Here is a 14,391-nt window from a genome sequence, read left to right on the forward strand (position 1 = left end):
AATAAAACCAAAAGCATTCATGTATACACCTAAGCATACAATTTCAATGAATATCTATTTTTGAGTACTAAGGGTTTTTCTAGGTGTGAATAATGATAGAGCAAAGAGAAAACTAGACAAGTTAGACAAGTCTCCACCTCCTGGAGCTTTCATTGTGGTGTCTGGAGACAAATCGTCACCATGTAAACAAACAAGGCCTGTCAGGTAGTGACAAGTGACGAGGCAGGGCACCGCGGTCACACGATGGACAGATTGAGCTGAGGAGTGCAAGAAACCAGTCTGTCTGAGGAGACATTTTGTCCAGAGCCCTGAGTCCCAGGCTATGGAGCAAGAGCTTCCCCGGCATTAAATAAACTCCAGAGGGCCGGAGGTAGAAATGAGCTTCGAGTCTTCCAAAGACAGGAGCAGCTGGTATGGCAGGAACAGAGTGGGTGAGGCAGAGAGTGACAAGGAGGTGACTTGAAGGAGCAGAGGGACCAGATCACGCAGGGCCTTGTAGGTCACAGCTTAGGAGGCTGCTTCCACCCTATCCCCTGCCTAAACCCATTGTTCAAACCTTAAAGGAGCCCCTACCCCCGTTTTAAGAACTACAGATCGAGAACTAATTCAGGAAGGAGAGCAGAAAAAATGTCATTTGGGGATTAAAGGCTCAGAGAATGCACTGGAAAATCCAGAGGAAGGAGGTGAGCCTGCTCAGGACTGAGCCCCTCCCCGGACCTCCAATATCTTGCAGGGCTCCAGGTCCAACTGCTCACTATTGTAACTTTAAGTTCCAAATTGCAAAACATTAGTTTCCATCCCATCTCTGCATCTCTGCCCGCAGCAGAATGCTAGGACATCCCAGGCCTGCTGCAGATGCTCTTAGATGGCTTAACATCTCTTTTCTTTCTTTACTTCTCCACCTTCCAATAACCAATAATGGCTTGGTGTAGCACCAGCCTTAGCTTGCTAAGTTGCCTTGATGGCTTAGTGGTGGCTTTATTCCACGGTTCACTCTGCCTCGGGGAGGGGGGGGCTTGGACACGGTGTGGCAATCTGAGTTGGCGCAGTCCCCATTTCTGCTAAGTGCCTCTTAAATGGCAATTGTCTTTTAACTTTCCTGTGTTGAGGGCTGGCTTGAGACCATCACAATCTGTAAAACAGCTGCCTGATCAGGATTAAGAACATTTAATCAATGCTTCAGTTTTCCCAGAGACCCTCTTAGGTTCCTAGATTATAGGAAGGAAAAACACACTGGCAGCCTGCTTTCAGAAATAATTTCTAATTTATCCTTTCCTCGAAGTGAGACAGGAAATGATGAATTTAAAATCTCAATTCCGGGGTGCCTGGGTGGCTCAGTCGGTTAAGCATCTGCCTTCAGCTCAAGTCATGATCCCAAGGTCCCGGGATCAAGTCCCACATCGGGCTCCCCATTCAGCTAGGAGCCTGCTTCTCCCTCTCCCTCTGCCTGTCACTTCCCCTGCTTGTGTGTGCATGCGTTCCCCATCTCTCTCTCTGTGTCAAATAAACAAATAAGTAAAGCCTTAAAAAAATAAATATATAAAATTGCAGCATGCATGCAGCTACCAAACACTTGAAATGTGGTGAATGCAGTGGGAACATGGAACTTCTCATTTTTATTTAATTTATTGGTTTAAATTTTTAAACTATACTCAATTGGTATACTGGAAAACTTTTCAATGTGTTTGGAATATAGTTAATATGAGAATCTATTTTTCAACTATAAATTTTATAAAATCAAAACACTGATCAAGTGTATCTTATACAAATTTAGCATCTGAATTGAGATACATTGTAAATGTAAAATTCATGAGTGTCAAGGACTCATAGAGTATAGGGCAGCACGGGTGGCTCAGTGGTTTAGTGCCTGCCTTCGGCCCGGGGCATGATCCTGAAGACCCAGGATCAAGTCCCACATCAGGTTCCCTGCATGGAGCCTGCTTCTTTCTCTGCCTCTCTCTCTCTCTCTCTGTGTGTGTGTGTGTGTGTGTGTGTGTGTGTGTCTTGCATGAATGGATGAATAAAATCTTTAAAGAGAAAAAAAAAAAACCAAGCACCCTCTTCCAAAATTTAAAAAATAAATAAAAAATAAAGAATATAAAATACTTTGGTAATAATTTTTATATTGATTATGTCAAAGTGGTAATTTTTTATATAATAGTTTAAATACAGGGTAGTGTTAAAATTAATTTCAGCTATATCTTTTTATTTTTTTAATGTGGTTATTAGAAAATTTTAAATCCCTACTATGTGGCTTGTAGTATACTTCTATTAAACATTGCTGACTTACACTAACACCTAGCAGCACTGGACCCAGTCCTGCTGGAGAACCTTTAGATAGGGTGCTTAAGAAAGGTGGCTCTGGCCTTTGCTGGGCTGTAGTTTCTTCACCCATAATGAAGATATTGAATTAAACAAGCTTCCAAATCCGGGCCAGCTGTATAAAAGATTGTCCCCTGAAATTACACACACATAGTCACACCCCCACGTGCAAATAAAACCTTTTTTTAAAATAGTACTATATTTGGCTTTACCGGTTTATCCTCAGTTTTGTACAAAATTATTTTGTAAGTTGAATGCTTGTCCTCATCTTGGGAGGTGACTGTATTTTGCGGGGAGGGAGGAGGAGGTTCGGCTCTGAAATCTCATCATCACCAAGTTTACAGAGCATCCTGACAGAGACCTCTATTCTAGAAACAATGAGGGGGATGGGGGTTGTGAATCTTATGAAAGAAATACCAGCCCCAAACACTAGAAAAAGCAGCAGCCTATTTTCTGTCTTTCCTCATAGAAAGGAAATCTTTGGGGGCAGGGAATTTTTTTATTCATCGCTGCATCTCTAGTGCCTAGAACAGTGCCTGGCACACAGTAGGTGCTCAATAAATATTTGTTGAATCGACAGAGCTGCATATTGTCACGTGAAGTGATTTCTAGCAGCGCCCCTCTGTCCATCGGAAAGATTCCTGGAAGCAGGGAGAGGCTCCTACCCAGGAGCATTTTGAGATTGAATTTCAAATGTTCCAGAGATGAAAAAAAGATTGTTCCATTCTTTCCAACTCACCTATCTCTTCCTTTCCGCATTGATAGGGTCTAGATGTGTGTAACAGCTCATGTGTTACAAACCATGTCTGCCTCAGAACAGACTCGACTTCCAAATATCCTATCATGGCTGATTTGTAAGCTTAAGCATCCTTGATTTAGCTATTAAACAAATCCACATGTTTATTAATTGGATTCGTTTCAAGGAAAATTATGTGTCCTAAGGATATCAATCTCACAGTTTCAGCAGATTCCTACAGTTAGTACATCTTTGCTCATAAGTTGAAAGAAATGAAAATTGAGCTTAAAAATTGTTTTAAATGATTCAAAATTCTGATACTTCTTTCCACAGTGCCCACAGCTGAAGTGGCTTTACCAGTGGTGGGCTGTCTTGGATATCATTTGTGTTTTAAAAAAAAGACACCGAGTTTGAGTCTCCTTGGAAAAACAGATGCAAATTAGCCCCTGGAGCCCAGCAGCTGTTATGAAAGCAGAGGACTGGTGGACTCCTTCCCATTGGCTGGGGGGATTTACCCAGATGTCTGGCTTCCACATAAAAGATAGGAACCACTGCAGTCAGTTTCCACTTCCAGTTAAAGGACGACAGCAAAAACAGCAAAAAAAGGAAGATGGCAAGACTATTATTACTTTTTCTCCCAGGTCTTGTGGCCATATGTGCCGTGCGTGGAATATTTATGGACAGACTTGCTTCCAAGAAGCTCTGTGCAGATGATGAGTGCGTGTGTAAGGACATTTTTATGCCTTTTGTTATTTTTCTATTTATATAATTGAAAAAAATCTGCTAATAGTCAAAAATCTGATTGGGCTTTAAGTGAATCTTCTCTAATGTCTATGTTGTTAGCATTGCTTCTCCTGGTCTGTACCTCTATCTTACTACGAAGAATTCTCTTGGTTAAGATCCTGTTGGGTGCAGCTCTCATACCATGGCTATGGCACTCTTCTTCAACTGAACAGGAGCTGTAAACTGAGAGTTATTACTCACTCTGATTTCCTAGTTTTCTGATATGCTTGGCCTTTTTACTGTTAGAAAAGCTAGGAGACTAAAATGTAGTCATTTCGATGTGTTTTTTTTTTTCCTTCCAGATACTATTTCTCTGGCCAGAGCTCAAGAAGATTACAATGCCCCAGACTGTAGGTTCATTAATGTGAAAAAAGGACAGCAGATTTACGTTTACTCGAAGCTGGTAAAAGAAAATGGAGCTGGAGAATTTTGGGCTGGCAGTGTAAGATGAGATCCTTACAAATATGCACACATCTTGACATATGTTGCTCTTAATTTTTTCCCTATGACCTACCTTCAATACATTTTAGTCTTTAAAACTAGCTCTTAAGAACAATGTAGAGGTTGTAAATGCAAGTTGCACAAATTCATATGTATTTGCTTTTCTTGCACGTTGAAAAAACAAAATTTCCTAACAAGACCAAACACAGGTTTATGTGATGTGTTGGCAAGAACTAGGCAATCACGTGGGGACTCGAACATCCCAAAGAGTTTGAAACTTACTCAAATGTTTGAACAGGTTTGCCAAGTAAAGGCATGCGTGTTGGCAGCCAGTCTCCACTTCAATATTTTAAAGGAAACTAACACCCTCTTCAGTTCCAGAGAATCTGCTTTCTTCAGTGAGAACCTGCTGGGGTAGGCCCTCCGGAGGGACGAGGCAGGGCTGATTTCCTGTCTGCATTTGCAGATCCACAGATAGATTCTCAAGTAATGAAGAATTAAATCTTAAATTCACTCCAGTATCTGTGCCCTTGAATTTTTAACGACTGAGAAATGCCAGTTCTTTAAAATACAAGTATCTATTTAGTTTCTTTCTTTTTTTTTTTAATCTACCGACTTTGTCTGTGGGTTCCAAAAAGATTTTGGGTGGCTCACAAGATTGCATAAAATAAATGCTCAGTGAGACTGGGAAGAACAGGCCGCAGAAGAGCAGATACACACTTTCTGTGGGTTGATTTAATTGCTGTGAGTGAACTTCAAATTCGGGTCTGAGGCCCCTGGAGCCCAGAGTAGAAAAGTGAGGCATTGCCATTATGTAATTCTCATTAACAGCACATGTGATGCCAGAGGGTTTCTAGAAGTGGACTCCCATCAGCAATGCCCTGACTGTTACTCTTCTGGGTGCTCAGGTTTATGGAGATGACCACGAGGATGAGATGGGAACCGTGGGCTATTTCCCCAGCAGCTTGGTGGAGGAGCAACACGTGTACCAAGAAGCCACCAAGGAAGTCCCCACCACGGTAAGTGTCTCAGAGCAGGCCAGAGGAGGCCTCAGACTCTGGGGTCATGCAGGTGTCAACAGTGCATCATGTCACTTACAAGATGTATGGAGCAAACCCCTCACCTTGCAGTGGGTGCTTCCCTGAGACTGGGAGCTTTGGGAGAGCATTTACCCCTACTCTAGGGTTGAAAGGTTACTGAACTTTCTCCACTGGCCCCCTTTTGTTTTTAGATCCAAATTATGCTGTTAAAGAGTCCACATCACAAAGAAAAAAACTAAAAAGTGTTAATGGACTCTTAATTGATGTTGCATTTATTTACTAAAACACTTGGGCTGGGAAAAAAATTGGTACCTGTATTTAATTGACTCAAAACATCCTAGAAAAAAAAAAATCTTTAGATACTTTATTTCTGTGGTAGATTCTACTTACGTTTGAAAAAGAAATTATGCTGTTTCCAATGCCCTGGGGTCTTATGAACCCCAGAAGAGAAATAAAAGATCCCCTTTGAGCTACTTTGCAGGGTGGTTGTTTTGAAGAGCTTCTCCTAGAACTAATTGCTGCGTGACATAATGCAAAACATTGCCCAGCCCACACAAACGGGACTCGCCTGTCATCACTTCTGAGCATTGAGCTTGAAGGTGTCCAATAACCACAAATTAAAAGTGTATTTGAGAACCTTCATTTTTAAGTAGTTTTTGACTTAAAGTGATAATTAGATCATATTCTTTGGGGTTCAATCTTATTTAAATTCCAAGTTTCCCTTTGATTACCTATGATTTTTAAATAAAGAAACTACCTTTGTTTTCAGGCCCTGTCGCTCAGTTTAATCTTGTTTGTTTTTTTTCCAGGACATTGACTTCTTCTGTGAGTAAGAAATTAGACAAACCTGCAAATAGAAAGGAAAAACTAAAAAAAAAAAAAAAAAAAAAAAAAAAAAAAAGTCCCTAATTCCTGACTTTTGTTTCAAGGCTGTGTTACCTTACAGGCTGGCTGGGCCTTCAGCGTCAGAGGTGGCAGATGGCAGAGGGGGTTCCACTCAGTTTTCTGCTGGCCTGGTCTTCCCACCACCTGGGCAGGGTGACGTTCAACTCAAGTGGGAGAACTGAAAGCAGAAATTATGTTTCAGCCTAGAGAATCTTCTCTTCCACAGGGCTGCATACAGATGATAGTACATTTGTATGACTTCTAAATCGTTCTTGCCAGCTCTTTAGCTCCTTATACAAACTTGATAGGTCACAGGTCTTCCCTTTGGACATGCTGTTTTGTAATTATTTGTCTCACTGGTCATCATTTGGAGTGTTATAATGTACCCAAAGGGGCTAAATCCTCAAGGAGTACTCTAGGATTGTTGTTACTTTTAATATTTGATGCCTTTGGGTTGTGAAACTAGTGGCAGTAGAGGGGCTGTTTGGACTCATAGATATTTAGAGTATGCCTTTTGTTTTTAAAAAATAAATCACAAATTATTTCAATTGAAATTTATCTTCTAATGACCAATTTACCTCTCCCCAAATTTTAAATATGTGTGTATGTAATAAGGATGGAGCAGCTTATGAAATATTTCTAATGGAATAGTTTCCCCTTCATATGTGCTGTTACTGCAAACATTCGAGCTTCAAGTTCAAAGACTAGGTGTGGGGGGTGGCACAGAAAGTCTATGGGTTGTTTCTCTACTTCTCTTTCAACTTTGAATATCCTCTTCCTGTGCAAATTCCCCCAGTCAAGGATAATGTGTGAAGCAATCTGGTAAGGGGATTGGTGGTCCCAATGGATGTATAAATTTTTCTACATTTAATTGGATATTTGCTTTGATTGTGTATTCCTCGTATAATTCTTTTTATGTAGTCATGAGTCTTTGTTTACATGTAATTAAAATGCCTATGCTCAAAACAATTCCCAATTTCTGACTTAAAAAAATTGTTTTAAGACAGTTTTCACCTCGGGGTGTCAAAAGTCATGGAGAAGCTTGGAAGTGGGGTTAGTCTTCAGTTTTCTGTGGTCTGTTCATCCCACCAGCATGAGGAGGTGGGCATTTAGGACAAGTTGGAGACTGGGACCACCCGGGGTCATTTTCCCAGTGCTGTCTACTGTGGTTTGGGGTGAATATATTTTTGCCAAATTCCTATGGGATTCCACCATGTGAAATGGTACTCCAAAAGAAGCGTCCTCAAACCCAAACCTACCAGTCCACTGTCTCTGTCTTACTGTACTCCATACAATGTTTGAGGAAGCATATAGGGTGGTCAGCACAATTTTAAGGTAAGAGGCATTTGGTCTACCTCTGTTTCATCTGCCTCTCACTTGCTGGCTTCTCTAGTCCAGGTACCCCATTATCCCTCGAGACACCCAGCACCCCCATGGCACTCCCATGGCCAAAGCCCCCATGCATCTGGCCTCATGCTTCCAGCCTTCCTCCCCAGGCACAGGGCTCTGGGCCACAGTCCCTCCTGGAAGCACCTCCTGGAAGTGACCTCAAAAGTCACTGATTGGTTTCCATCTCCTGGGGGCCTAGCTGCATCCACAGAATGAAAGCACCTGCAGGGACTTTTAAACACCGTCTAACCATTCGAAGATAAAGTGCCACCCCTGACCCAGAGGCAGCTTGGGCCTCTCCTGGGAGCTGGTTAGAATGTAAGGGGCACGCTGCAGACTCTCTGAATCACAATCTGCATTTTAACAAGACCCCAGACTCGAGATCCATGTATGCATTGTAGGGCAAGAGAAACCTCCTTCTACCCTCCTTGGATCTCTGGCGGGGCCTCAGAATTAAACTGACACAGACAGATTATCAGGAGAAAAGCATGTGTGTTGAATTTAATATTTTTACATGGAGATGGGAATCTTCAAAGAGAAAATGAAGACACAAAGAAGCCATCAGAGCCACATGGCTATATACCTTTTCAGACAATGAATAATAAGTTGTGTACATGACAAGACAAAGTGGCTCAGACTCAGGACAGTAAATTGTGGCCCAGTGACTAGGAATGTAGAAGAAGACCTGTGAAAGATAAAGGTGATTTCAGCAGGTTTGTTTGTACAGGCCCATCCCAGGGCCAACTCCCAGTGCCCAGTGATAAGAGCATTCTCTTCCCAGCACATGAAGGGCACCTCCCTCATGGGAAATTTTATGGCCTGTTTTAGGGCAGAAAGGGGGAGGTCAGAGAGCCCTTCTGGCATCTGTGCTTTCTCAACCGCATTCAGCTCAAAATGATCAATATGCCACAGTGACATCTTTTGGGGTAGCGTGCTCTGAATCCCTTGGACATGAGAGGTTATGAGAAACACTGATTTTAGTTCTCTCCTCTCATCTGACACATAAATAAATGAAAAAAGCTTGAGTACCTGAGAGTTGATGCAGCTCTCCCAAGGTTAAACAGGCAGGGTTTCAACATTCCTTTTTTTTTTTTTTTTTTAAGGATTTTATTTATTTATTCATGAGAGACACACAGAGAGGCAGAGACACATGCTTAGGGAGAATCAGGCTCCCTGTGAGGAGCCCGATGCGGAACTCGATCCCAGGACCCCAGGATGATGACCTGAGCCAAAGGCAGATGCTCAACCACTCAGCCACCCAGGTGTCCCAGGATTTCAACATTCCTAACCCGGTATCTCCACCCCATGTTGCAGGCACTGGCCCAGTAGTCTGCTTGTCTCTATGTTAGAGGAAAGGCAACCTTGGGGTGGAGAAGTGAGAATCTGGGGGACAATGAGGCCTTCTAGGACCCATTCCCACTTGGAGAATCTTCCTTCCCTCCCTCAAGGAGCAAGGGTATCTTATCCCTCGAAGAGGTTCTCAATCACTGACATTGCTGCTTGGCAACCTCAGGAGCTCAAGAAATCTGAGACTAGGCCCTGGGAGGGCATGGGGAGACAGGGAAAGAGGTAGAGCACTCCAGATGGGTAGGTGGCAGTTTCCTGAAGCAAGGGACATAACACGAGGTTTGTTGTGGCGGCTGCAAGGCTGTTCGGGCCCACTTTGAGGGTCAACTGTTGGTCACGTCCTCTCTAGGACCTCCCCCAACAGACATTAAAGAAAACAAAAAACCCCAAACAACTGGGCCTAGGGATTCCTGAGGGAATTCCAACTTGTAGGTTTCCTCTGTACTCCCAAGCTGAAGGGGTGTGTGTGTGTGTGTGTGTGTGTGTGTCCTGTGGTGTTTACATTTTTCTATATAGTTGTCCTGTTTCCTCTTGGGAGAGAAATAAGGATTTCACTGTCCTTTATGTATATACAATGGAACATTCCTCAGCCACATAAAAGAATGCAATCTTGACATTTGCAACCACACGCATGGAGCATTATGCTGAGTAAGATAAGTCAGGGGAAGGCGAACACCAATATGATTTCACTTATGTGGAATTTACGAAACAAAGAAACAAAGATAAAGGAGACAACCCAAAACACAGGCTCCTTTTTTAAAAGGACTTTTAAAGCCTTTTTCAAAAGATTCTTAACTATAGAGAATCAAACTGGTGGTTGCCAGAGGGGAGGTGGTGGGAGGTGGGGGAAGTAGGTGCTGGGGATTGAGAGGACGCTTACCGTGACGCACCCTGAGTGATGTACACAGCTGTTGAAGCACTATGCTGTACACCTGAAACTAATTTAAAAAAATAGTATTTCCTCATCCCTGACCTCACAGAACATGGGAGACAATATGCACAGTGGCCACAGGTAGTCGAGGCAGGTAGATTTCAGGAGCCAATTTAGTGCGAATCGTGAGAGTTGGCCTCAAGCAGATCTGCTCGATGGGGTTAGCAGAGCAAGATGAGAGAAGCGGTGAGGCCCATCAGAGGTGAGAAGAGTCGGGGCATAGTAGACACCAGCAGGCAGTAAAAAGAAATGTAATCTTGTTTGAGGGAACTGTGTAATTGGTGGCTCAGAGGCGTCCAGGCGACAGAGCCCAGGGCACTCCGGAGCAAGGTAAGGTGGGCTGTTGCTCCTAGGCAGGCCGTGCATGCTTGAGTAAGGTTCTGACCTTGCTGGAGCTTGGTTTTCTTGCCTATCAATGAGGTAAACAGCATCTTTCTTGCTGGGTCTCTGCGAGGCATAAATATAATGTGGGGTGAAAAAAAAAGGGGGCAGCCTGGGTGGCTCAGAAGTTTAGCACAGCCTTCACCCCAGGGTATGATTCTGGAGACCTGGGATCGAGCCCCACGTCCGGCTCCTTGCATGGCGCCTGCTTCTCCCTCTGCCTGTGTCTCTGCCTCTCTCTCTCTCTCTCTCTCTCTCTGTGTGTGTCTCTCATGAATAAATAAATAAAATTTATAAATATATATACATATACAAATATATACATATATAATGTGGGGTGTAAAATAGAACACAGGGGGCTCTGGGAGTGGGACCCCTAAATGGCAGCCAGTAATATCTGACCCGGGGGGTTGGAGGGAGGATGGACTTCCCTCAAGGAGTTGTGCTGTAATCTGCCAGATGCTTCACTGGTAAAAAATTATAATTTCCCATTCAGGCCATCTGGAATTTCTAAATCAAAGATATTTCCAGATTGCATACTTTTTTTGTTGTTTAGTTTATTAAAAAAAAATAAACCTGAAATTACCTGAAATAATCCATTAGCAATTTGGTGACATGGTACAGAGTATATGAGTGTAATTTTGATGAGTGGTCCACAGGCCCTCATTCACCCCGATGTGTGAGGGTCACTCATATCCCACTAGGGACCACCACACCTTATAAGAATCAGTATATTGGGTTCTCTCTATATTTTTTACCTTTGAGACCTACAGCCAGATGGGTATCAGTATGTAGATTAATCATATTTAGGCTCAACAAGGTTGCATTGTCTCATTTGCATAAAGCCAGCCTGGCAAGGATGTCAATAACAACATCTTTTGGGGAAACTATTATTATTTTGGAGGGGAGGAGGGGCGGAGGGAGAGGGAGAGAGAGAATCCTGAGCAGACTCCGTGTGCTGAGGGCACAGCCCCAGGCAGGGCTCCATCTCACAACCCCAAAATTACAACCTAAGCCAAAATCAAGAGTCAGTCACCCAACCAACTAAGCCACTCAGGTGCCACAGAGTATGAGATTTCTTATTGGCTACATCTTTGTTATGATAAACGATCCTACAATAAATACAAGTGATTTTTATAAATATAAGTCGTTTTGGCTATATGTGGTGGTTTCCCTATATTATGTTGAAGCCAAAGGACTGACTGTAATGTGAATTGTTGTAGACTTGAGACCCCTTGGGGCTCTTGCGCGCCATGTGGCATGATGGCTCAGGCTTCTGTCATTTGTGTGGCCATGTTCATGTCACTGAACCTCTTGCCTCCCATTTAAGTCATCTACACATAGGAATAATAATGCCTTTGAGGATAATAATAACTAACTTTGGGGGGTAACTATGGATTAAATTAAATGAGATACAGTATGCAAAATCACTCAGCCCGTACACAGTGGGTGTGTAGTCAATGGTAGTAAAATTCACTTCAAAATGAGAGGATTTTAAAGCGTTTTTGAAAATTTGAAGAACTGTACTTCTTTTGTTTAGTGAATCAAAAGTATATCTTTAGCATCTTTTCTTTCTAGAATACTTTCTTAATTTTCCTTGGCTTTTTGGAAGTTGTATACAAGGCATCCTGCAAATACTGAGCATGAAGATACGAACACACATGCACACATACACACATGCAAAACTTGGCGGATGCTCTATCTAATGTGTGCGATGGCACATCTCCCCTGCCTTCGTTATCAGCGGAGCGTCTCTGGTGCTCTGTCAAAGAGACATTTAAAAAACACCTGGCAAAACAGAGCCCTAGTGCTCTCCAATTTCCAGCTGTTCCCCCCTACACCCTCTTTTATCCTTGGAGAATGTTGCAAATGGCAGCTGGCCATGGGATTCTCTGCCCTATCTGGTGCCCAGCCAATAGTGACTTGACTTGACTCCTGAGTGTTTGTGATTGTGATATGTGCTGGAGATGACTAATAAATAAGTGGCCAGGAGCCCTTTTGAGTAAAACCCTTGCAGTACTGCAGAAACTATGAACATTGACCTAATTATCCAGTCTATAGATTTGGAGGACACCTCATTTTCAGAGTACAAGCTTTTGAATTCCCTTTCTTGGCCACTTCCCCAGAACAAATATCAGCAAATGGCAAGAAAGGACAATTTAAGGCAGGGTTTTGATCATCCCAGGAAAGCACTAGGAACTCCTCCCTGCAAGTCAGGCAGCATATCGCTGCTAACAGCAAGTCTTTTTGTTAAAAGTCATACCTTTTGTTCAAGGAGGAAAGTGGTTGGGAATGCTACTTTTCCTTTCTGCAAACCTGTAAGAGGTAAATCAGAATCCACAGCAGGTATTAAAATCAGAGACCTATCCTTTCCATTCCTGACCTTGAGTTGTGTGTTTCTTTTTTTAGGATTTTATTTATTTATTCACCAGAGACACAGAGAGAGAGGCGGACACATAGGCAGAGGGAGAAGCAGGCTCCATGCAGGGAGCCCGATGTGGGACTCGATCCCAGGACCCCGGGATCACACCCTGAGCCAAAGGCAGACGCTCAACCACTGAGCCACCCAGGTGTCCCCTTGACCATGAGTTTATAAGACTCTTTCCTAACCAGGCCTGGAAAGATTTTTCAGACTTGCCATGGGAAATGGAGTAACTGGGGTGATTGTTGGAATGTCAGGCCTCAAGTTAACTTTGCCAGAAACAACTAAGTTATTGGGGCCCTTGCCTCTTGCCCCAGATGCTTTTGTGAAGACAGTTTGTGTGAAAAATATTGGAGTCACAGCTGACTTAGCTCATTGTCCGCAGCATGACTAAATTCAGCAGCAGTTTTTGTGCAGTCAAGTTTTAGAACACTCTAGTGGATTTCATAAGCTTAGGAGAAAGATAAGTCAAGGTGGCAGTGCCTTTAGCATCACCCACTCCTGACCCTAGATAAATGGGGGCATTTATTGCTTCTTGTGTTTATTGGCTTGAGGAGATGCTTGTGCCCCCATGGATCCGATTTAATACAGGGAGATATTAAGCACTTTCATGTAGTATTTAAAAAAATCTCTGGAGGCAGCGAGTATTTCAGCTCTGAGTGGAGAGAAGAAATAGGAGTGAGCACCAGGAAGAAAATCTCATTTCTTCAACAATCAGCCTCATCTATCTGAAATGATGAGGGGGGAAAAAGTAAGAAAGAAATTACACAAGCTAATACTATTCCATGTTCTATCCTTGAAATACAATTTTGGAGACTTTAAAGGCCTTCTCATGTTACAATGTCTGACTGCATCGCCTGCAAATACCACCGTCTATCAGTAATTTAATTGGGAAAAGAGTATATTGATCCACACGCTTCAGAGAATCCACCTTCTAACCCATCATTAACAAAGACAGAGAATGCTCCCCAAGCTGTGATTTAAATATTTTTCTAAATGGAAATGACTTTTCTGTCACCCGTGAGCAATTGTTTTAATCATTTCTTTGCAAGCTGTGCTCAAGTGAGTGTGTTTGGGAGGTAAAGATGAGATGGTGCTGGTAATACCCACGTTCCCAGCCTCTCATCTCTTCTTATCCTCTGTTCCCCCTTTTCCTATTTGCTTCAGCAGGTGAATTTATCCTGGCTGAATGCTTCAGTTGGGTTGGGAATATTAACCCCTTTGAGCAATTCTATGTCAAGCTTGGGGACTGGGGTAGGGAGGTGTTGGGGGCTGAGTGGTAAGGGTGTGGGAGAGGTAGGGGGAACCCAGGTCAGCTTTGAGATTTCTACAAACCAAAAGCAGAACCCCTGATGTGTAGTCCCTAGCTGGCCATCCACCCACCTGCCTGGACCCCAGTCACAGGGGTTCACAGTTCCCTCCTCTCTCGCCAGCCCCTCTGGTGACAAAATGATTTAAGGCTCTTTTTGTCTGCCCCTAGATCTTTCCCTGAGCCTAGGATCCTAGTAATGATTAATACTGCCACACACGGATTAGCAGAAAAAACTTGAGCCTTGACTCCCAGGGGTTGCATGCAGGCATGCTGGTTCCGCCACCAGCCTCAGCTGGGCCCACCGGGGGCAGCAGGCAAGAGAAGGAACAGTGGGTTGGCAATGCTGGTCTGTCCTGCAGGAGAAGGCCACTCTAGGTGAGATGTGTCCCCCAAGCCCGCTAT

The 14,391-nt window shown here is 43.3% G+C and overlaps 1 protein-coding gene across 2 annotated transcripts; it reads left to right on the forward strand.

Moving 5' to 3' along the window:
* Nucleotides 1–3,620: 3,620 nt before the first annotated feature.
* On the forward strand, nt 3,621–7,176 carry OTOR (otoraplin). Of its 2 annotated transcripts, XM_072735202.1 has the most exons (5): nt 3,621–3,783; nt 4,144–4,283; nt 5,191–5,301; nt 6,132–6,147; nt 6,269–7,176. In XM_072735202.1, the coding sequence occupies exons 1-5, from the start codon at nt 3,669–3,671 to the stop codon at nt 6,412–6,414; spliced, it is 528 nt and encodes a 175-aa protein (XP_072591303.1). In that variant the 5' UTR covers nt 3,621–3,668; the 3' UTR covers nt 6,415–7,176. The 2 variants fall into 2 exon arrangements, with proteins under 2 accessions (XP_072591303.1, XP_025858077.1); XM_026002292.2 differs by having other exon boundaries at nt 6,132–7,176.
* The last annotated feature ends 7,215 nt before the right edge of the window (nt 7,177–14,391 follow it).

Source organism: Vulpes vulpes, chromosome 14 (assembly GCF_048418805.1).
Source record: "Vulpes vulpes isolate BD-2025 chromosome 14, VulVul3, whole genome shotgun sequence".
Taxonomy (NCBI): Eukaryota; Metazoa; Chordata; class Mammalia; order Carnivora; family Canidae; genus Vulpes; species Vulpes vulpes.

What these genes read in the sequence shown, in the direction of transcription:
- OTOR (XM_072735202.1), top strand. Translation starts at nt 3,669, where the DNA reads ATGGCAAGACTATTATTACTTTTTCTCCCAGGTCTTGTGGCCATATGT. An exon ending in TGCAGATGATGAGTGCGTGT is followed by an intron (nt 3,784 to 4,143) that starts GTAAGGACATTT and finishes TTTTCCTTCCAG; the next exon opens with ATACTATTTCTCTGGCCAGA. An exon ending in GAGAATTTTGGGCTGGCAGT is followed by an intron (nt 4,284 to 5,190) that starts GTAAGATGAGAT and finishes CTGGGTGCTCAG; the next exon opens with GTTTATGGAGATGACCACGA.